General features: G+C 36.9%; 2 protein-coding genes across 3 annotated transcripts; both read left to right on the forward strand.

The window, feature by feature from the left end:
* The first annotated feature begins 5 nt into the window (after positions 1-5).
* gp1bb (glycoprotein Ib platelet subunit beta) lies at positions 6-4,138 on the forward strand. Its single transcript, XM_084138625.1, has 4 exons — positions 6-55; positions 133-372; positions 1,917-2,284; positions 3,105-4,138. The coding sequence occupies exons 3-4, from the start codon at positions 1,944-1,946 to the stop codon at positions 3,388-3,390; spliced, it is 627 nt and encodes a 208-aa protein (XP_083994751.1). The 5' UTR covers positions 6-55; positions 133-372; positions 1,917-1,943; the 3' UTR covers positions 3,391-4,138.
* A 265-nt stretch (positions 4,139-4,403) lies between these two features.
* dhx37 (DEAH (Asp-Glu-Ala-His) box polypeptide 37) lies at positions 4,404-23,129 on the forward strand. Of its 2 annotated transcripts, none has more exons than XM_084138528.1 (28): positions 4,404-4,446; positions 4,934-5,048; positions 5,988-6,154; positions 6,235-6,347; positions 6,437-6,782; positions 8,180-8,328; positions 8,409-8,501; positions 9,324-9,420; positions 9,858-9,971; positions 10,049-10,150; positions 11,268-11,382; positions 11,491-11,589; positions 12,619-12,674; positions 13,093-13,240; positions 13,391-13,467; positions 14,416-14,648; positions 15,782-15,893; positions 15,995-16,101; positions 17,495-17,683; positions 17,771-17,895; positions 19,501-19,617; positions 19,700-19,872; positions 19,958-20,072; positions 20,935-21,072; positions 21,169-21,263; positions 21,635-21,708; positions 22,362-22,459; positions 22,786-23,129. In XM_084138528.1, exons 2-28 carry the CDS (start codon positions 4,943-4,945, stop codon positions 22,860-22,862), a joined length of 3,435 nt encoding a protein of 1,144 aa, XP_083994654.1. In that variant the 5' UTR covers positions 4,404-4,446; positions 4,934-4,942; the 3' UTR covers positions 22,863-23,129. The 2 variants fall into 2 exon arrangements, with proteins under 2 accessions (XP_083994654.1, XP_083994653.1); XM_084138527.1 differs by having other exon boundaries at positions 4,410-4,446; positions 4,914-5,048.
* Positions 23,130-24,267: the final 1,138 nt, after the last annotated feature.

Consider the following 24,267-nt stretch of genomic DNA (forward strand, 5'->3'; position numbering starts at 1 on the left):
GCTAGTTTCATATTCATGTGATTGATCGGTAACTGCTCAGTCATGATGTCAGAAGGTACATCATTTATAAGACAATTTAAATATAGTTATTTTATTGTTTAAATACAGAATGTGAATTGTGGTGTTTTTCAGTATGTTTCAGATAGTGGATGATTCCTGTGTTTGACTGAGCGAAAAGGAAAAGCGTTTAGGAAGTCCCAGTATCAGAGAATGAAAGTGTGGTCCACTTCCTGTCACGTGTTCCTCTGAGGGGGGCGGTGTGTGTGTGTGTGTGTGTGTGTGTGTGTGTGTGTGTGTGAGATTAAGGTAATTTTATCAGTGTGACCCAGCTGTGTTTGATGCTGTAGTCTTCAGACTGATACCGACACGCTGGTAAGAACTTTACTTTTACTTCACTCGAAATTAAGTTCATCTCACATTTGAACTAATTATATGCATGAGTTCTATAACTTAAATATAATTTACTCTTGATTTTTTTAGCTGGTAATGACATATTCATCCAATATCATGACCCATTGGGACCCTCAGTGAACTAAAGGGGTTTTAAACACGTGTTGTTGAGATATTTAAATAAAATAAGAAAGAAATAATACATGGTTCAAATGCTGTTTTATACCAATTGTTTATTGTGGATAAATGTATAACCGAGTTTTATTATTACTTGATTTTATAATTTTTTTTAAAAAATAAAATGAATCAGAAAGAGCTTTCAAGTGTACTTGCACACACAGGAATTTTTTCTTGGTAAATGAAGCATCCGGTGCACACATCCAAATATAACAAAACATAATCATAAAATTAAAGAATAAAATATAAAAATTCATGAAGACACTTAGGCTGAGACATAAACATATTTACAGATGTAGTTAGAGACAACTAATAATGCAATGTGTTGAAAAGGTGGCAATGTGTACAGTTAATGTGAATAAAATATAACAATAATGAAAAAAATGTTGCAATATTATACTGAATGATCATCAAACACAAAAACATTATGCATGTTGATTGCCATGGTTTTGCAATATCCAATAACATTTTAATATTTAGTTGTTTATTACATTCAATTATAAATTAAAATACATTTTGTTGTAATTTTGTAATTCAATATCAACTTAAAATGTGCATTTGATTCATAGTATTGTATTTTGTCCTCTACAGTGACCATGAAATGTTTGTATCATCCTGGTACTTTTTTTTATTTTTTTTATCTTTGTCTTCCCTGCTCCCTTTGCTTCCTTTTTTTTCCCTCCTGAAATTCCAGATAAGCTCAATCATCCCTGTCTATTCAGTTTTTGCACTCCATACATGGCACCAGCAAATATTTGGACACTTAAAAATATTAGAATGTCATTGCATTAGATAACAAAATATAATTTATTGCACATGTCGTGAACTAATGAATCGCTCCCAAGGTTTTCTTCTCCATTCTGTCACTGATGGAGTTTTGGTTCCTTGTCACTGTCGCCTTGGGCTTTTGGCTTGCTTAGTTGGGGACATTTAATATTCAACAATAATATTGATCTGCCTGCATTGACACCATTATATGACAACTGAACTGATTATATATATAAATGAACTAAATTAATAACTTTTTACAACAAAAATGTACCATCACTGAACTTGGATTGTGATGCTATTTTCTTCTAGAAACAAACTCTGTTGCAGTATTTTCCTGTTATCTCTGTAAAGCAGAATATATATATACATGTTATGTATTGCAATACAGTACATAACATATATATATTATATATATATGTATTGCAATACAGATTGAAACAATCTGTATTGTAAAAAGCGCTATATGAAGGTGACTTGACTTGACTTGACAATAAGACACGAAGCGTATATAAAGCTAGTGATTGATTGATTGATTGATTGATTGATTGATTGATGGATGGATGTGTCTGTCTCTGCAGTGTGTGTGTGTGTGTGTGTGTGCTGGGATGAGGTGTGCAGTGCTCGTGTTGAAGGTCCTCCTCTCGTTGCTGGGCAGTGAGATGGCGGTGGCTCAGGCCGCTTGTCCTCAGGTGTGTTCCTGTAACGCCGGTGTGATGGACTGCAGTAAACGAGGTCTCACCACGGCCACGCTGCCCTCCTCCTTCCCTCCACACACCACTGAACTCCTCCTGAACGACAACCACCTGACGGCTCTGCCCAGCGGCCTGCTGGACTCGCTGCCCGCCCTGCGCCTGGCCGTCCTGCACGGAAACCCCTGGTCATGTGACTGCGGCGTCCTTTATCTCCGAGGATGGCTGCTGAAACAGAGGAATGACGCGTCCATGCGGTGAGTGCATAGATGAGATATTAAAGAGCCCATATTATGCTTTTTTTGTTTTGTTTTTGGCCTCTACTAGAATAGGTTTTCATGCTTAGATGTTCAAAAAACACATTCTTTTTCACGTATCTTACATTGTTGCATGCAACCAGTGTTACTTTTAAAAGTAATGCGTTACAAGGTTACACTTTATTTTAAGGTGACGTACTTACAGTGTCAGGATTTGCACCTGCCCACACTGCCAAAAGAACCAAAACCTGGTTCAATGACCATGGTATCACTGTATAATTACTGTGTGATTTCATGTAATATTAAAAAAAATTTAAATCCTGTTTTCGTGGGTTTTATGAGCTGGAAGCCCAAATTATGTACAAATAAACAACTAAATACTTGAAATCGTTTAAGTTGTGGGCCCTGAATCTATAATCTATGGAAGTTTTGAATGGAATTATGGAAATAAATAAACTTTTCCATGATATTATAATTTTTTGGAAAGGGTCCATATATTTTTAAAGGCTGTTTTTCAGAATTCGTTTTTTTTCACACGCTGAGCCGGAAATCTCCACTTCAGTACACTGGGAAAAAAACAACAACCTAAAACAGTACCCAGATAGCAACAGAGTCTGGGCCAAATCTGGCTTACATTCGGCACTTCTGGCTTGATTCAGGCTTTGGTTTTTTTTCAGTCTGAGAATAGGTGTCTCCTAGACTGCAATGAATTTAAAGTCTCCTGCTTCTCAGATGTTTCTCCTGAGAAAACACACGAAAAGCTTGCTTTAGCTGAAATGAAACTGAAATGAAACATAAGTTGATTGTGCATGTGTTCCAGGAACGTTACCTGCAGTTCTCCCGCTCACCTGCGGGGGCGCCTGGTCGTGTATCTGGTTGAACAGGAGCTTCTGGAATCGTGTCGTTACTGGCCGTGTAATTTGGCTCTGGCCTCACAGATCAGCCTCTTCATCTTCATCACAGTTCAGGTGCTCCTGCTGGCCTCTGTCATCCTCTTCCTCAGGCGGTTTGAGCGGCTCACGCGCACGGCTGCGGAGACCTTCACGCCGGAAGACCATGCGACCCCGAGTAACGAATACGTCATGCTAAAAGACAGGAGCATGTAGGACGAGACGGTCACAAACCAGACCAAGACCAAACAACTGTCTTCATTTCATCCTAATCATTATGCACACTTCATTTTTAATGATCACATAAAGTGTGACTGTTTTAAAGATACACTAGCCTACCTTTCATCTCCAGTCATGTGATAACAAAGGCTTAAAACAAATGACAGAATCCATAATTGTTTGTCAGATTTTCATTCTAACAATGTTAATCTTGATTATAGCCTACGGTATTATTACTTTTTCTTCTGGGCAAGTTTCATCTTCATAAAGCCAGAGCCATTCAATGTAATCCTGATTTTAGAATATTCTCCTCTGATATAAAGTCCCTTTTTACTTCCTTTAAGAAAATGTCAAAACCTTTAAACTCAAAGGTTTCTAAAACAAACAATATCTTTGAGTCTGTTGTAAAGAACCTTTAATTTTTTATATTGACCAAATGTAATATTGTATTGATTTGTGTAGCCTAATTCAATCTCCTTTGATGTCCATATACCCCCCCCCTGTTTTACTTTTTTTTTTTTCTCTTCTCACTGTTAATGTCTGTATCCTTTCATTTGCAATAAAAAAAAAAAAAAAAAAATGCTTAAATCAGTTAAGATAACTAAATAATATTTACTGTAAATTAAGCTACCCTAATTTAGGAAAATTAGGAATAAATCCATCTCTTTTGTACTTGTCTTTGTAAAATTGCACTCTTTTGTAAACTGATCCACTGGTCAAATGAATTAAACAATTTTGGTGCATATTCACAGGTTTGTGTGTTTGTTTGTGTGGTTTTCTTAACCCTTTTATTTTATTGCTTCGAACTCCATAACAATTTATTTATTTATTTTAACCAGGAAGATACAATTGAGATACAATATCTCTTCTACCAGGGAATTATTCTTCTTTACAAAAGTTTTACAAATATAATATAATATAATATATAATATTTGAAATGTTTTTCACAGTCAAAAGTGACTGGAGGAAAACATGAATCCCGGAACCTTTTATCGTTGATGAAGCGCGTCGGTCTCATTTTAAAGTTGCACAACATCACTACAGGATCGACACGTGAGTTTTTCCGATTCTGTTACTGTATGATTTAGATCAAAAGGTTATAATTATTTGTATGCATATAAAGGACGTAATGATCCTTGTCAATGTCTTGTATGTTTAATAAGTAGAGCCTTTCCAGTGTCAGTGATTTTGAGTGTTTTAATGAGTGTTAGTTTGTCAGCTGATCTCGAGCAGTGTAAACATCTAGCAGTAACACGAGCAGTTATGATAAGATCATCGCTATATTTGACATTATAACACAACATACTCGAATCAATTCAAAAGATGAGATCGTCAGGGGTGAAACTCACAAAAACATGTCCAGTCATATATATCGATGTCACATTTCATCCCAAAATTAAAACACGTGTAAAATGTTTGCACGAATGAAATGAAGCCTATTTATAGACCATTGTGTTTTTGCACGGTGACTTTATTTCCATGGCACTTGCAGAGTTTCTTGTGAAATCTGTTCTTGACAGGTTCTGTGTTTGGCCTGTAGAGTTCTGCCATGGGCAGATTGAGAAAGAAGTATAACTGGAAAGGCAGACAGCAGAGCACATCTGTGCAGAAAACTGCTGGAGACAGACAGACAGATGTGCAGGTGGAGATACAAGGTAAGATGCATGCTCGATCATAACATCTGCAATACAGGATATTATTAGCGATGCAATAAGAAGTGGAAACTGTTCATTTAAAGGGATAGTTCATCCAAAAATGAAAAATCTGTCATCATTTACTCGCCCTCATGTTGTTACACACCTGTATGAGTTTCTTTGCTCTGTTAAACACAAAAGAAGATGTTTTAAAGAATGCTGGTATCCAGACAGTTGATGGACCGCATTGATAAAACATACTATTGAAGTCAGTGGGGTCCATCAACATCATCATTCTTTAACATATCTTCTTTTGTGTTTAACAGAGCAAAGAAACCCATAAAACACTTTCTATTTTAATCCTCTGGTCACAATGAATTAAACAGTTTTGGTGTATATTTATATTTACAGATGCATATATATGCTTGTTTTGTTCATTTATTAATCAGATTCTTTTTTTGTTATTGCTTCCAATTCTTTAAAAATAAATGTAAAATTTGGCACAAAATAAAGCACAATTTTTAAGTATTATTGTCATTATTAAGATGATTTATTATTACGTTTTAGTGTGTTTCAAACACAATAAATGTATTATATTATATTATATTATATTATATTATATTTCTTTCTGTGAAAATTCAATTTGACCACAGGGAAGCAGGAATCAGCACATTTATGTAGATGATAATGATGAATGATATAGTTACTATATTAAATATTATAATATGAATAGAATTTGTTTATGCTGTAATATGCTTTTTTGTTTCTACATTTGACCAATTATTCATTTAGATGTATGACTGATTATTATAATGTCCACTGAATCATATAGAAGAGTTTTATGATGGTAAAGTACAGTAGGAGTATCACAGCAGCTGAAGAGTTTGTTTTTTAAAGATATTTAGTGTGTCTGTCTGCTCTCTCACACACGTTGTTGTGTTGTAACGTGATTCTGTGCAGATGGAGCCGAGCTTAAAGGAGTAGACGACTGTAACGTTCTCGTTCTGCCCGCCACCAGAACCAAGAAACAAAAAGTGGAGCGTCCCGTGCCCAAGAAAAGAGCTCTGACGAAGAAACAGAGGAAGAACCTGGAGAAAGTTCTGGAGCAGAAAGAAAAGAAATCCCATGTAAGGAGAGAGAGAGAATCTGTGATTGATGCTGTTTGTTATTTCTAAGTGATTTTATGTTTCTCACAATATCTCCACAGAGAGCAGAGATACTATCTAAACTAGCTGAGGTTCAGCTGCCCGAGTCCGAGCTCAAACTGCTGTACACCACCTCTAAACTCGGCACTGGAGACAAACTCTACCAGGCCAAAGTGTAAGAGATCAACCTATCTCCACTTCTGAGAGGCTGATGTGGACAAATCTGTCATTTTGCACATTTCTGTTTCGTGTGTGTGTTTGCAGATCTGTGAATGAAGATCAGGAAGGTGTTTCATCTACTGTCAGGATCAGCAGTTTGAGCGGAGCCAACCGAAAGAGAAGAAGAGCGGTGGATGATGATGATGAGGAGGAGGAGAAAGAGAGATCCGAGGAGGATGATAGTGAGGGATCCGACTCATCTGAGGAAGACGAGGAAAAAGCCCCTGAGGAAGAACCCACAGAAGAGCAACAGGCGCTGACAGAGGAGGTGAAACAGAAAGAGACGGATGTTAAAGAAGAGAAGAAAGAAGATGTTAAAGAGGAAACGCATAAGAAAGAAGACTGTAAACCCGCTGTGTTTATTCCCGTTGACCGACTTCCAGAGATTCAGGTACAGGAACCAGATTGTTTTAAAGTCAGCATGAAACAGAAGTTGAGAGAGTCTTTTCTTCTCTATTGTGACGTATATCAGATTGAAACGGCCGAGAATAAGTGTAGGGCGGGGCTTGTGTTTGTTCATGGGGAATTGGTTAGATGGTTGTGGTTTGCTATTGGTGAGTGACAGGTTGATCCACCTATCAGAGAAGAGAAGAGATGTCTCTGAAAGAGGGAGGGGAAGTTTTTTTTTATTTAAGATTACGATGCATGCAAATAAAAAAATAGTGATATGCACAATAAATTATATGCATTTATTATAAATTATATAAATCATTTATAATAAATACTGCAATATTTCATTAAAAAATAAGATTTGTTAATTTAGATTTCATGGTGGCTTTAGACTAGCGTTTAAGTGTGTGTGTAACCAGACCTTTGACTAAAGTCTGGTCTACATAGCAAACAAACAGCAAAATATACAATAAATATATTTAAATTATAAATATATATATATATATATATATATATATATATATATATATATATATATATATATATATATATATATAATTATAAATACGTTGCTTGAAGCATTTATATATATAATGCATTATACAAGGATTCTTAATGCATTCATTTTGGGTGTATTAATTCATTAAGAATACTTTTATAATGCATTATATATACATGTATAATGTATATATACATATATTACTTATGCCTTATAATGCATACATACTTATCTATTCAGCTTTACACCTTTAAAAAGTATAATGCATCAAAACACATGAAAAACAACCAATTTTGTGTGTAACAATGAATCTGAAAATATTATAATGCATTTTAACATTGTCCACAATTATTTATAGAAACATATAATGCATTGAAATGTAAATTACGGATATAATGCTGATCATACATAAAGGATTCAAGTAAAGTGAAGTTCTCTCTTGGATTTGAATCATTTTGATCTGATTCACTCTTAAACTGTGATGTTTCTGTTCCTAATAAAGTTTTTGGTTACACTTTATATTAGGTGTCTCTAACTCCTATGTACTTGCATTAAAAAAATGAATTGTAACTGGTAAAATGTACTGTGTTCATGTTGAATTGCAGATCGCTTGTTCTGCAATATGGGTACGGTTAGGACATGTTTAGTGATATGGGTGGGTTAAGGTGTCACCGGTGCAATTAAAGATGTAATTACCTTCAGGTATTTCTAAATACATTATATAAACATGTATGTACACAATTCATTTAAATGTTAGTAATAGTAGTTAAAGACACTCACTATAAAGTGGGACCAATATTTTGACTAATTTTGTTAATTAATTTACCTGTCTATTGCATTTGGCTCTTGTTTTGGATAGTGTGTGTGTGTGTGTGTGTAACTCTTCGTGTGTATTGCAGGAGGCTCGTCTGAGGCTGCCGATCCTGGCGGAGGAGCAGGTGATCATGGAAGCGGTGAGGGAAAACGAGTGTGTGGTGTTGTGTGGAGAGACGGGGAGTGGGAAAACCACTCAGGTTCCTCAGTTCCTGTATGAGGCGGGATACGCCAGGTAACATGGGAACCGGCGAGCCGATGTGTGTGTGTCATCTGTGTCGTCTGCCTCTCACGGTTCATCCCTCTGTTCCTCAGCTCCGCTGGCATCATTGCTGTGACGGAGCCCAGGAGAGTGGCGGCCATCAGCATGTCTCAGCGTGTCGCCACTGAGATGAACTTACCCAGCCGGTATGACATCAGTGCCGTGAATAAATAATCCACGAGACGCCGTACAGTGATGTTGGGCACATCTTAAAATCCCTGAACCGAGCAGCCTCGAGTAGCTTATTGCTTTTATAAAACTCTAGCAAACGCCTATATTATCAAATATATGATCAGACTAAATATATGCAGATTATTATTATTATTATCAATCGTAGTAGTAGTAGTAATAATAATAATAATCATCATCATCAACCTAAAGTGACATTGTAAATATTTAGATTTGTCAAACTTAATGTAAATTTAAAACAACTCTTTTCTATTTTAACATATTTTGAAATGTAATTTTTTTATTAAAGCTGAATTTTCAGCATCATTTCTCCAGTCTTCAGTGTCACATGATCCTTCAGAAATCATTCTAATATGATGATTTTGCTGTTCAAGAAACATTTCTGATTATTATCAGTGTTAAAGACTATTTTTGTGGAAACCATGATTCATTTGTTTTCAGGATTATTTGATGAAAGAATTATTTGAAATAGAATCTTTTGTAACATTTTAAATGTATTTTAATTTTTTTAATTTAAAGTATCAATTCATTTAAAAAATAATAATACTGTCCTTAAACTTTTGAACGATAGTCTATAACGACAGGATTTTGCTTTTTGCATCCAGATTGTTATGTAGGCAATTTTAAGGTTTAAAATGAATCTCGTGTTGACTTTAAGCCGCTCTGTTAAGCCCACTGTATGGTTGCATTTGTGTGCGGTTATTTTTAGACCTTTTACAAACATCCTGCATGAAGCCTGAGCAGCTTTAACTGAAATAAGTGTGTGTATGTGTGTTCAGGGTGGTGTCTTATCAGATCAGGTATGAAGGGAATGTGACAGAAGACACAAAGATCAAGTTTATGACAGATGGCGTTCTGCTGAAAGAAATTCAGAAGGTAATCCATATGGGCAAACAAGCACCGCACATATATTATATTATATGATGCATACTATGTATTTTTTTTTTTTTTTTTTAAGCTTTACTATATTATACTCAACCTGCCTAAGTATAATATTGTAAAGTGTATTCTATATAGACTAGACTTTTTTTTTTGCAAAAAGGGTGTCCCTGGATGTTCTTCAAAGATTTTGCTAACAATCCTGATAGTCAAGTGTTTAGATTTCACCTGGGGTCAAATGTCAAGTATTGCTCATGAAAATGACCTTAGGTGTGTATGTTTCAGCTAAACCTCTATGATTGGTTTGTTTATCAAGTAATAAAGCAAAAACCTCCGTATTAAATGTACTATAGAACTAAATCAGTTTGAACATGATGCATCTCCTTCCTCTCCTTCCTCTTCCTCTTGTCCATGTCCTGATGTGTGTTTTTCAGGATTTCCTGCTGCAGAAATACAGTGTGATCATCATAGATGAAGCTCATGAGCGCAGTGTGTACACAGATATCCTCATCGGCCTCCTGTCGCGCATCGTCCCCCTCCGCAACAAGGTAACACGTGTGAATGTGTGATGTTCAGGGTAAAGCTGTGTGTTGGGCGTGTGTGTAATGCGATCTGTGATCCACAGAAAGGTTTACCCATGAAGCTGATCATCATGTCAGCGACGCTGCGTGTGGAGGACTTCACTGAGAACAAGAGGCTCTTCCGCTCTCCTCCTCCGGTCATCAAGGTGTCACGTTTCTATAGTCATTATCAGATGTCAGATGAATAATAGGGCAGTTTGTGCATGCTTTTCACACTGCACTTAACCCTGCTTTAATACTTTCAGCTATAAAGTTGGTTTTATATATAACCATGAACCATGAATATAACCATGAACTCATTTTAAATGCTGTAGTGCTGGTCTTGTAATTCTGCAGATTGACATCATAGCAGTCATTATTCACGCACCCTCAAGTCATTAGAAACCATAATGCATTTGTTTCTTCTGCATTAGAAAACGTTCTTTAGGTCAGCACACAAAAACATTTGCAATGTTCTTAATTGAAAATAACCAACAGAGAATGTTCAGCATAAGTTGTCATTACAGGGTTCGTACAAGGTGCTTAAAGTGCTTGAAGTACTTGAATTTGACACTTTGAAATTTAAGTCCTGGAAAACCCTTGAAAACAGCCATATTTTTGAAGAGGTACTTGAAAAGTGCTTGAATTATTAAAAATAGGGATGCACTGATACCGAGCTCATGTACTCGTACTCGTAAAAATGCTCCGATAACAACATCTGATAGGCCTACCAGGATGCTTGTGTATAGTAGATGTGGTGCGCGAGCTGATACGAGAAAAACGCTCAGTGGCACTGACGTAAATAAATAAATAAACATAATATAGATATTGTTTGATAAGTGCTGATTGAAATCCTTGAAATCCAAAAAAGTGGTGCTTGAAAAGTCTTTGAAAGTCCTGGAATTTCATTTGACAGAATCTGTACGAACCCTGTCATTACAGTAGGTTGTTGCAGAAAATCCTCTCTGAAACGTTCTAGAAAATGTAATTATTTGTTAAAAAGAACTAAAAACCTAAAATAACCATTATGGTTAGGGTTCTGTAGAAGTTATTTTTTTAGGTTGTCTCGAAAAAAAGTTCTGGGAATGTGATTTTATTGTTATTAAAAAAACATTCCTTGAATTTGATTCCCAACAATATCCAAGTACTAGTGGGAACCAAATACCACCGTTAGAGGAGCATTCTGTGTTTTTAAGACTTCTAGACACAAATGACTTCATGTTATAATCAAGAAAAATACTGTTGTCCAGCATATGCCTGTTTTAACACTGTGTGTGTCTCTAGGTGGAGGCCCGTCAGTTTGCGGTCACGGTACATTTCAATAAACGCACACAAATGGACAATTACACTGGAGAAGCTTTCCGGAAGATCTGCAAGATTCATCGTATGCTGCCGCCAGGTTGGTTAAACACACACACGTGCAAAACTAAAATCGTAACTATATGCACAGATTAATGAATGTGCAACAGGGGATGATGAATGTCTGAACACGTGTGTGTTGCTGTAGGTGGTATTCTGGTGTTTCTGACGGGTCAAGCGGAGGTCCATTCTGTGTGTCGCAGACTGAGGAAGGCTTTCCCTTACAGACCCAACCGAGAGCACACAGGTACACACACACACACACACACACACACACTCACGTTATGCTTAAAGTGCACCTATTATGCTTTTAGGGGTATTACCTTTCCTGTAGTGTGTAATAAAGCTGTTTATTAATGTAAAGTTCTGCAAAGTTTCAGAGATCAAAGTGCATGATAATAAAGTTATTGTCTCCTAAAAGAAAGAATCACTTCCTGTTACATACCTACTTAACAATGTAACAAATTAGCATAATGCCAGCCTATGGTCTTCATTGGCTGCCTGTGAACATTATCTACTTTGACTCTCCCTAAAACACTTTAGTTGTCACTGAGACTGAAAGAGTTTGGTTCATGTTGTCGAAATGTTCGAGTAAATCCACTTTGCTTGCACTTCCACAGGCTAAGGGCTTGTATTGAAACTATAAAACCCGTTACCGTTCGCATCAATGTGTATCAAGTGCTGAGGAAAATGCAGAGCTGAAATTCAGATATGGTAATGAGCGCTTGGTTTACAACACACGCTTCATGAGGTAACACCTCTGATGTTACTGACTAACACACTCTATATTGTTAATTGTTAGTTTATTGTTTAAGTTGTTATAATAAATAATTTTATTTTTGGCAATTCTCCGTGTCCTCTTCGCATTTGTCATGGCCTTTGAGCCGGGTTATGACACGACCAATCACAACAGACTGGGCCATCTGACCAATCAGAGCAGAGCAGGATCTCGTAAAGGCGGGGTTTATAGAGACTGAATCTTTGATTGAACCGTTTCAGACACTGAGAAAAGAGCTGATGCTGCAATGTATATGATAAGAAAATTAAAGTGTTTTTGACCTTGGATGCATGTAAACCTATTGTAGGAGACCTTCAAAATAAAACAAGGAACCTTTAAAAGAGCATAATGGGGCACTTTAACTAAAATAATGACAGTATTGGGGAGTAGCATAAACTAAAACACTTTACATTGTCTTTTTGTGTCTTAAAGTTTAGAGAAAATCTCCTTAGTAGATGAGCAGCCTTCCCAACATTAGAAACTTTGTGTCTTTTTCAGATTCAATGGAAACAGACGACCTGAAGAAGTCAAAAAGAGCAAAGAAAAAGAATGTGGTATGATCACTATCATAAACGAACAATGAAAAATACTTCTACAGCTAATATTAATTTTAATATTTACTAAAACATTTTTTTTTAAGTTCTGGTATCAGTATTTGTTCATAAGTTAATGCACTGTAAACTTAAATTAACAAATAATGAACAATTGTATTTTTTTAATGATATAACATTTAACAACGATTAATAAATGCTGTAAAATAAACTGCTCATTTTCCTGTTGATATGATAGCAGAACACTTGAATTTAAAAGAGAATGTGTAACTACTACTAGTTGAAACACTTATTGTCACACACTGTTTCACATGCTATTGTCTCACAGACTAAGTATTATGCATTATACAGTATATTTGGTGCAGTAAGAAGTGTGCTAGCATAGGCTATATTCTCAACACAGCCTCAATCTCTGTCTCAGTCCCTCCCGAGGATTAATCTGGACAGTTACTCTGTTCTGCCTGTGGACGAGGGGGATGAGGATCGTCAGGCCGGCATTGATGAAGATGATGATGATGAGGGTTCAGACCTTGAGCTGGAGCTGGGTGATCATCCAGACAGCGATCAGGGTTAGAGAGTCTTACTTATACGCAGGTGTGTTTAATCTGTGTTTGACTCTATATATGAATTAATGTGTGTGTGTGTGTGTGTGTGTGTGTGTGTGTGTGTGTGTGTGTGTGTGTGTGTGTGTGTGTGTGTGTGTGGTTTCCTGTGGTCAGAAGAGAAGGCGGATCCGTCGATCCCGCTCTACGTGCTTCCTCTCTACTCTCTGTTGGCACCCGAACAGCAGGCAAAGGTATCTCTCTGTTCTTTTACTTCAGTGTCCTCGAATAACACAATAAGTGTACAAGCATTTTTCACTTTTCATTGAATTTTTTTTTTTTTTTTTTAGAAATGCATGGATATATACTTGATTTACTTTACGATATAGCAATAGACTATATAATACTATAATATAAATTCATTCATTTATAAAAAAACAACATAAAAATATAAATAATTTGTAATATTGAAAAGCTTTTAATCTCTGTGTTTCATGAAAAACTCAATATCTGCAGCCATACTTTTACATTTAAATGTAAAGAAATTTTATTTGGCTAAAATAACAGAAACAATCTTTATTTACTTGATTTATTTAATTTGATTTACATTAAGCAAACTATATAACACTATAATATAAATGTATATAATTTGTAATTCATTAATAGTTAATTAATAATTTAATAATAGTGTTTAATGTTTGTAGATCATGAAAAACTAGATGATAAAATCCTATACGTAATTATTGTAACTTATTATAATTATTATATAAATTTTACTTGTATAGAAATCAAGTTTTACATTATTTATATATATATATATATATATATATATATATATATATACATTTATTTATATATACAATTTTTATATCTGTTCTACATTTCATCCATACATTTCATTTGATCATGTCTCTTTTCCAATAATAACCAAGAACTTTTGAACTATTTGCTGTCTGAAGTTATTTTTCACAATGATTACAGATTCTGAACATGTAAGATATTTCCTTGTTTGTGGTGTTACTCATTTTTGTGAACGGTATTTTTAATAATTATGCTCTGAAATGAATGGACGAACGATGTTACAATGCTTCCAAATCTAGTAGCCGTGAATTGACTTCAATCCTTAGACATTTTTCTTAGACAAGATTTTCTCAGTTGTATAATCACAGTTTGTATTATTCATCTCATCTGTGTGTGTTCAGGTTTTCCGTCCTCCTCCTGCCGGAGCGCGTCTGTGTGTCGTTGCGACTAATGTTGCTGAGACGTCTCTGACGATCCCCGGCGTCAAGTATGTTGTGGACTGCGGTCGTGTGAAGAAGAGATTCTACGACAGAGTGACAGGTGTCTCCGCCTTTAAGGTCACCTGGATCTCACAGGCTTCAGCCAATCAGAGGGCAGGAAGGGCGGGCAGAACGGAGCCGGGCCACTGCTATAGGTCAGAATTTGACCATTGTTGTATTTTAAAGGAAACTGAATGGTTATGTGAGAGGAAGATCTGGACGGTGTGATATTAAAGGATTAGTCACCCTCATGTTGTTCCAACCCCGTAAAACTTTCGTTCATCTTCAGAACACAAATTAAGATATTTTTGATGAAATCTGAGAGCTGGCTCACTCCTCCATAGGCTTCTATGTAATCGATATCTGCCATCCCAGAAAAGTTAAAATAGTCCAAGTGACTACAGTGGCTCAACCTTAAGTTTATCAAGCGACGAGAATGCTTTTTGTGCGCAAAAATAACGACTTTATTCAACTATTAATTTTCCTCTGTGTGTTTCTCTGAGTGAGTTCACGTAGTGTAACAGCGCAGCGCTTCTGGGTTGTACGTCAGAACCATAGACTGTAAAAAAATATGGACGTAGTGTCCATGACGTCACCCGTAGGTTTCTGAAGACCGTTTTTGAAGCCTAAAGTGGGCGTGGCCGACCGTCGCCATCTTGGTAGCGCATCACTCCCGAATTTATTTATTTTTACAGTCATACAATGAACTGAGGTAACGTGACGGCTAACAGACAGCAGACAAACGGCTAATGATGACTAATGACCACAGCAGCGGGAATCCACCTGTCACTCAAAAGTGGACACATCCTTAATTATGCAGAAATTTAAGGCTTAATATAATTTAAACGGATGAGTTATAAAAAATTTCACCACCCTCACAGTTGTCATGAAGGTCAAATAGTGAGCCTCCGTTCTGACGTACAACCCAGAAGCGCTGCGCTGTTACACTACGTGAACTCACTCAGAGAAACACACAGAGGAAAATGAATAGTTGAATAAAGTCGTGAATTTTGCGCACAAAAAGTATTCTCGTCGCTTGATAAACTTAAGCTTGAGCCACTGTAGTCACTTGGACTATTTTAACTTTTCTGGGATGGCAGATATCGATTACATAGAAGCCTATGAAGGAGTGAGACAGCTCTCAGATTTCATCAAAAATATCTTAATTTGTGATCTGAAGATGAACGAAAGTCTTATGGTGTTGGAACAACATGAGGGCGAGTAATTACTGACAGAATTTTCATGTTTGGGTGAACTAACCCTCTAATATTCGTGTGTGTATGCACAGGCTCTACTCGTCTGCTGTGTTTGGGGATTTCGGTTTGTTTTCGGAGGCTGAAATCACGCGGCGTCCCGTCGATGACCTCGTCCTTCAGATGAAAGATCTCAACATTGAGAAGGTTTCCTTTCATCATGCGATAAAAATCACACATGAACTATTATATCCCAGCATGACAGGTTGTGGTTTCCTCTTGTTTATGTGTTTTGTGTGTGGGTTTAGGTTGTGAACTTCCCGTTCCCCACTCCTCCCTCATCCGAGGCGCTGATCGCTGCCGAGCAGCTTCTGATCTCACTGGGAGCGCTGGAGGAACCGCCTCGACGCGGACGGTACGCTCGCTCTCATTCATACAGCACTCTCTCCTCCAAGTCTAACTGATAGATTTCAAAAGGAAATTTCAACAGCCACGTTTGCTTTTATTAAAATTATACATTGGTGTATTAAAATACCCAGTTAACATTTAAAAAAATGTAATATGCACACGTTTGCAAAAGTGATATAAACTTATAAATGTCACAGGCTTTCTGTGTAAATATGTGAGAACACAAAAGGGTAAAATATGTACATTGTTTTATTAAATATGAACATATTTGCATGTTATTACAAAAGTTCATGACAAAAAAATCACTGTCATGTTTATTTAATTTATTTTTTAATTTACTTTTTTTTTTTTATTTGTCAAGTGTTCATGGAACAAAATAGTTCATAAACACATGAATATGAACTGTAGGTCCCATAAAATGGTAATGAAAAATAATCCTCTGATAATCAACTGTAATATCACTGGGAAATGGGAATCATATTTTCATATTAAATGAAATATTCATATATTCATATTATTTTATTAATAATCATATTATTTTTTAATTTTTCAGCATCATTACTCCAGCCTTCAGTCATATAATCCTTCAGAAATCATTCTAATATGCTGATTTGCTGCTCAAGAATATTTCTCCTCATTATCTATGCAGAAAACAGTTTAATATTTTTGTTTGGTGAATAAAAAGTGGGATTTCATGTGTTGCGTGATATGTCTGCGCCCAAGTAGCTGTGGTTCACCTAAGTAGCAGTGCTTCGCCTGTGCTTCCCCATAATATAGTCCCAAGTCAATATCTGCCTAAGAAATCGCCTAGTGTTAATCTGCATCGCTATTTGTACTCGTTGTGAATACGCAGGCCACAAGAAGTAATTACGTGGGTTTTTTTTTTTTTTTTAATCACTTTTACTCAGGACATGCTAGCTGGCAACAAAGGATTCCATTCATTGTGCTAAGCTAAGCTAGCGCCGACCCTGTCAAACTAAAACAATGCATGCACTGAGACAAAAATGCATTTACCCACCTATCTAAATGTATGAAAGAATATGAATAAGCCCTATTTCAAAAAACGGTGGAGTGTTCCTTTAATAAGAGGTTTTATAACTGCCAACTTGAATATTCTTGGAACATGACCTAAAGATAAAGACGAGTTAATAATATTGAGAAGAGTTCACATGAACTATAGGTCCCATAAAATAATTACAGTCAGCTATAATATATCTGTAATATCAAGCTATAGAATTTAAGTAATTATTATAAAATATTACATTACTGTATGAGCAAATATGGCTGTTGAAAGGTGATCCCAAATAGTAATGTTCATTATAATGTTGCTGAAAAAAAATTTAATTATAAAATGAATATTCTTTCTTAACCTGTTTCTCTCTCTGTGTGTGTGTTTTTAGTTTGGGTGCGATAGAGAGGGCGCGTCTATCGTGTCCCATAACTCCTCTGGGTCGTGCAATGGCCGCGTTCCCCGTAGCACCGCGTTACGCTAAGATGCTAGCGCTGGGCCGTCAGCAGGGCTGTATGCCGTATGTCATCACCATAGTGGCCGCCATGACCGTGAGAGAGATCTTTGAGGATTATGACAGGTCACACACTTCACTTTTGTCTCTGTGGTCCAGAAGAGGCATTAGGGAACGGTAGCGCTCACGTCCTGTCTTTCTCTGCTTCATCAGGCCTGCGGGCAGCGAGGAGGAGAGCACTAAGATGGCAGGGAAGAAAGCCAGATCTGTTCAGATGAGGAGGTTATGGGCCGGACAAGGACAGGCACTGCAGCTGGGAGATCTGATGGTTCTGCTGGGTATGGCTTTGATTTGACTAACTTTGGATATGAATGTTGATGTCAAATGTTTAGGTCTAATGTGAAAAACCTTTGCTCTAGCAGTGTGATGTTAGTATTATTAGCTTTTGAATATTAGCTTTTGTTTCATTTTAATTTAGGGTACATTTAAACGACAACGATGTACTACAAACAGATACATTTTTCACGTACAGATGATGACAAACTTTGACGGCATCAAAGCGATCCGTGAAAACGACTAAAATTCGTTTAAAATTCTGTATTCTGCTGCCAGGCCAGTAGATGGTGATATCACTTTGTAAAGAAACACTACTCGCCTATAGACTGAACACGTAATGCGCATGACATCACCATTTGCACAAATTAGTGTTTTTGTAGCTTACACGAAGGCAATAACAGTATCGTTTTCAAAAACTTGCACTTTGAGACCCGTTTTCAAAAGTTTTCAGGCCCCAAAAATGCCGTTGTTGTGTAGATGCCGTTTTGCCATTCAACATTTGAATGGCAAAAATGCATTAAAATAAATTCAGTTTTTAGTTACACTTTTGTTATGTGCTTTTGTAAAAAAATTTTTATATATTTATATTTAGCTTTAATTTGTTAATTTATGTTTTAGTCATTTTTAGTATTTCAACTTATTTATATTTTCCGAATGCCAGTATCCACACCGGAGCGGCGACTGACATCCGCAAATTATCCTCAAAACATTGGATTCATCCGTGCTGTGCCGTGCCAAGGCACAACCCACGTAAAAGTTGATAATTGACCCTTCGCTAAGCCACGCCCGAAAACCGTCACAGGCCAATCGTGGCTAAGCAACCGTAAATAGGCGTGGGAATTCTGGCAAGCTTTCGAGCGAGGGAAACATGCCGAAGCGTTGCGTGTATGGATTGTGTTTTTTTTCCCTTCCCGAAACCTAAAACCCAGGGGGAGAAATGCCGGGTGTGGATCAAGTAGTGTGGGAGGCCCCATTCACAACTAAATGTCGACAGGATTAACAAAAACAGCCGTTTGCTCCACAACGTGTGAGCATTAGCCTGGCACGCTAAAAATATAAGCGGGTGAATGTTATCATTGCAAAGTGGCTAATGTCTTGTGTTCATTCCACAAGATTTATGGATAAGCTGTTTGATTTATAATAAGATTATTTTCAAATGTCACTTACCCTGCTGTGCATGAACATAGCTGTTCCTCAATTTGTGTGTTTCCCATTTGAATGGTCAGCGTATGAGGCGTCGGCTGCTTGCGCTCGGACCTATAGGCTTTTCACCTGTTCGCCAAAAATGACTAATTATCTCCTTGGGAATGTCTAACACCGGCGCATACATATTATAATAGACGTGCCAGGTGCGAAAGCTTTGTCAGGCGTAGCAACAGTAACTAAGGAGGGAGGGGCTTAGCGAAGGGTCAATTCCCCGAATAACTGCAATTGCAGATTTCGAACAGAGATGGCGACAAAGAGGAAAAACTACAGACTGCACCTTAAAAAAAAAAAAAAAAGCCAAATATATATAACGCCACAATCTCTTCTATGCATGTTTCAGTTGCTTTCTGTTTTGTTCTGCCATTGAATTGTCTGGTTTGTGTAAATGCCGTGATGTTTAGGGGCGGTCGGCGCTTGCGAGTTTGCTGGCTGCACTCGTCAGTTCTGTGAGGAAAATGGGCTTCGGTTCAAAGCAATGCTGGAAATCCGAAGACTACGAGGACAACTGACCAATGCAGGTACATATTCACATGCAATTTATTATGTGTCTTTGCCTGCTGTTTCTTGTGCATGATTTAAGCATCTCTCTCTGTCTCTCAGTGAATGCCGTGTGCGCCGACGCTGGCGTATACATGGATAATAAGATGGCTCCTCCGACAGAGTCACAGGTGACGTTTTTACGGCAGATCGTATTGGCAGGTTTAGGAGATCACATCGCCAGACGAGTGCAGGCCGAGGAACTGCTCGACCCCAAGTGGAGGAACGGCTACAAGGTGCCTTACAAAATCTGTTCGCTTCTGATTTCGCTTTTGATTTCACAGTTATACAAAGATCTATATGCATATGTGTGTGTTCCAGACTCCTCTGTTGGACGATCCAGTGTTTATTCACCCATCATCTGCCCTTCATAAGACACTTCCAGAGTTTGTTGTTTACCAGGAAGTCATGGAGACCACCAAGATGTACATGAAAGGTCTGTGTTTATATGTCACTTCTATACACTGTCCTTCAAATGCACTCAATCAAGGTTTTCTTTCAAAAACAGTTGGAAACAAAGTGGAAAATCTCATTGGGATTAGCTTGTTGACATGAACTTTTAACTTTTATATGTATTGTAATGTTAGTAATTACTTAAGTTAATAGTTAATAATAATTTATTTATAGTTTTTTAAATTATTTTTACTATAAATATGATATTTATATATATAGTATATCATATTTAGTACTATAATATGATATTCATATAGTCTGGGTTTCAAAACCATGTAAATGGAAAGTGGACTTGGACTCTCAGTTGACCAAAAATATAAATATTTTAAAAGTTTATATTCAATTGTAAATATTTAAATATGAAAAAACCTTAGTCAGAAGATCCTTTACTCTAATGAGTGGCCGATATAGATAGTAGATATTGAATTTATCCTGAAAATCATGAAAAAGAAATGCAACAGTTTCCATTAAAATAGCAGCAGAACTGGTTTCAACATTGATTATCATAATTGTAAGAAATGTTTCTTGAGCTGTTATTTAAAATTGTAACAATGTTACTATTTTTACTGTATTTTTGATTAAATAAATGCAGCCTTGGTGAACACAAGTTAATTTAATTTCACGTTAATTTAAAGATAGTAAATGACACGTACATAACAATAGCCATATAAAGCCCATACAATACAATTATATTTATTTTACATAATATTTACTAAAATAATTAGAAAAAATGTTCAATTTGAAGGAAAAATTGTCAAAAATTGAATTAAAAAAAATCTTTCAGAATTGTGACAGCTCTATCTACATATACATAAATTATATGTCGAGTGTTTTGTTTGTCGCAGGCGTCTGTGCCGTTCAGGCGGAGTGGATTCCTAGGCTCCTCCCACAATACTGTCACTTCAGTGTCCCGGAGGAAAGCCCCGCCCCCTGGTACTGCCCACTGATTGGCCGAGTGAAGTGTCAACAGCAGAGCACCTTCTGTAAGAGGACAGAGTTCAGAGTGAACCGCACCATTGTCTCTTGGTGTGTGTGTGTAATACCAGTCACATGATGTGGGTGTGTCTCTCTCTCCGCAGTCAGAGTCAGTTGGAAACTTCCCGCCGTTGAGATGGATTACCCAGAGGGCCTTGAGCGTTACAAACTGTTTGCAAAGTTTTTCCTTGAGGGCCAGGTACATTTGTGTGTGTGTGTGTGTGTGTGTGTGGGTGTGGGTGGTATAAATGTGAACAAGTTAATAACATGCATCACACTAGTTCTGTATCACCCTGATTAGGTTTGCCATATTATGAAACCATTTTGTTCTTCATTTAAATATAAATCTTTTGTAACATTAATATCTCTACTGTCCATTCTTTGTGATCAATAATGCATCCTTGCTGAATAAAAGTGGTTTTACATAGTGTTACATGAATTGAAATGTAATTATGTCAGGAGAGAAAGTGTGGAGTGATACCATATTCATAAACCACGGTTTTTCAAAGAATACCATGGTGCATCTGTAGCAAGTGATGCGTGAACTCATTCCTGGATCAATTTCTGCAGGTTTGTCCAAAGATCCAGCAGTTCAGCACGTGTTTACTGTCGGCACCCTCCACCATGCTGAAGACGTGGGCAAAGTGAGACCTCACACACACACACACACTCTCACACACACACACACTCACTCCCTCACTCACTCACTCTCGCACTCACTCACTCGCACACACACACTTACACACTCTCGCACTCACTCGCTCACACACACTCGCACTCACTCACTCGCTCACACACACACACACACACTCTCGCACTCACTCACTCACACACACTTACACACTCTCGCACTCACTCGCTCACACACACACACACACACACACACACACACTCACACTCAAACTCACTTACACACTCACACTCTAGCACTCACTCGCTCACACACTCACACACTTGCACTCACTCGCTCACACACACACTCAAACTCACACTCGCACTCTCTCGCTCACACACACACTCGCACACTCTTGCACTCACTCACTCACTCGCTCACTCTCTCGCACACACACACACTCTCGCACTCACTCGCTCACACACTCTCGCGCGCGCACACAACACACACACACTCTTTCACTCACTCACTCACACACACTCTCGCACTCACTCTCTCACACACTCGCGCACTCACTCGCTCACACACACACTCACACACACTCGCACTCTCTCGCTCACACACACACAGACTTGTGTTTGGAGTGTAAAGTGTGTTGTTGAACACTCTCCTGCTGTGTCTCAGGCTGCAGCCGCGGACTGAAGTTCTTCTCTCGGCGTTGGCATCAGAAAAAGTGGACAACAGAAAAGCTTTAGAAGCTGCGTGGAGCAAGAATAAAAAATGTAAGTTGATATGCCTATGAAAATGACTCATTCTTTCGTGTTCATTTAGTGGAAAACATGCTTTGTTTTTACTGTAACTGTATTTTACTGTATCTGTACTGTTCTGTGGAACTGTAATCACTGGTGAAAATAATAGCTGGAAAGAAGCATTTTCAGCATTAAGTGTAAAACAGTCATCAATGGGGTCAGTAAGACATTTTTAAAGAAATGTACTTGTTTATTAAGCAGCCTTGATGAGCAGAAGAGACTTAAACAAAAACATTAAACTAAAAAAAGTAGTGTATATATTAAACATCACCAAAAATGTCTTTATCTTGTCCCTGTAGATCTGATGTCAGCGTATTGTCAGTGGATCCCAGAGTCTCTTCATGCAAAGGTCAGTAAAATCTGGCCACCGATCTGACATACAGTGACCTCTGACCTTTCTGACCGCACGTTGGACCAGCACATCATGGCCGTAAGACACTTTTAATGAACAGGATCTTCCTGCTTGTGCCTCATTCTCTGACGTGTCATGGATGGATTACTCTGAAAGCCTGTGAACACATGAAGAATGTCAGCACCTCGTGAGGCATCTGGCTGGAAGCTGGACTTTTGTAGACGTATCTTCACAGATCTGTATCTTCACAGATCAGAACACCAGAACAAATAAATTCCTTTTTTAAACAACCTCGTGTCTCCATGCTGTCTCTTCTTGCCTTTATCTCGCTACAGAATGTTTGCTAACAGCGTAATGTCAGTTGCTTATAATGTTAGTGATCAAACCTCTAACACTTGAGTATTAAAGTGTGTGTGTGTGTCTGTGTGTGTGTTTGAATGATTCCTCAAGTCATGCGTTGTTGTTGAGGAAAGGTGTGCTGGTGGTACTTTAAGTGCATTATTTGGTAATAAACTTTATTTTACGGTGTCCTTGTTACATGTACTTACCGTAGTAATAACAGTAAATTATGCATAATTACATGCAACTAGCCCTCAACCAAATCCTAGTCCTACCCTAACCCTATAGTAAGTACATGTAGTTGTTTAATATTACTCAGTACTTAAATATATAATTACACTGTAACAATGACACCTTAAAATAACGTGTAACCCATTATTTTAAAATAAAATATGATAAATAAATAAAATGTAACCCAGGTGAAAAAATACTTTTTTTTTTTTTTTTTTGGTTACAAATTGACCAAGCTTGTTTTTTCCATCTTGTGATCTGTATTTGTGTAATTCTGATTTCACTTCCACAAAATTTTACTTGTGACAGTGAAATATACATATTGTTTTATTACTATACTTTTTAAAAATAAATTATAGATTATAAATATTATAGCATTCATCCAGCTCAGATAGTAGGATAAAACATATTTTGTGATAAACCATCTGACAGATGTGTAAATGATTTGTAATATTGGTAATCAAGCCTTTAAAAAGAATGGTCATCATTGATAAAACTCTGCATGTAGTTGTGTAAGATATTATTTTTCTCCATTTTGGTGATGAGGAAGAACATTATTTGCCTTGTGTTATTTTATGTTCATTGAGATGCTTTTATAGTTTTTATTCATCTATTTTATTTTACTTTTTGACTAAAGATATTATTGATTTTAGTAAATGTTTTGGTAATTTTGTGTTTTTGTCTAGTTTTTATAGTTTCATTTTAATTTTTAGTTTTTTAGTTATTTTAGTACATCAAGTTAAACTAAATGAAAATGAGAAATGTTGCCTTGACAACAAGCTAAAATAAAATATCTTTTAATATTTTAACATTTTTTTTATTCCAAGTCATTAGAATGTTTGGTAACACTTTACAATAA

The sequence above is a fragment of the Abramis brama genome (genome assembly GCF_963993115.1).
Source record: "Abramis brama genome assembly, chromosome: 16".
Classification (NCBI taxonomy): domain Eukaryota; kingdom Metazoa; phylum Chordata; class Actinopteri; order Cypriniformes; family Leuciscidae; genus Abramis; species Abramis brama.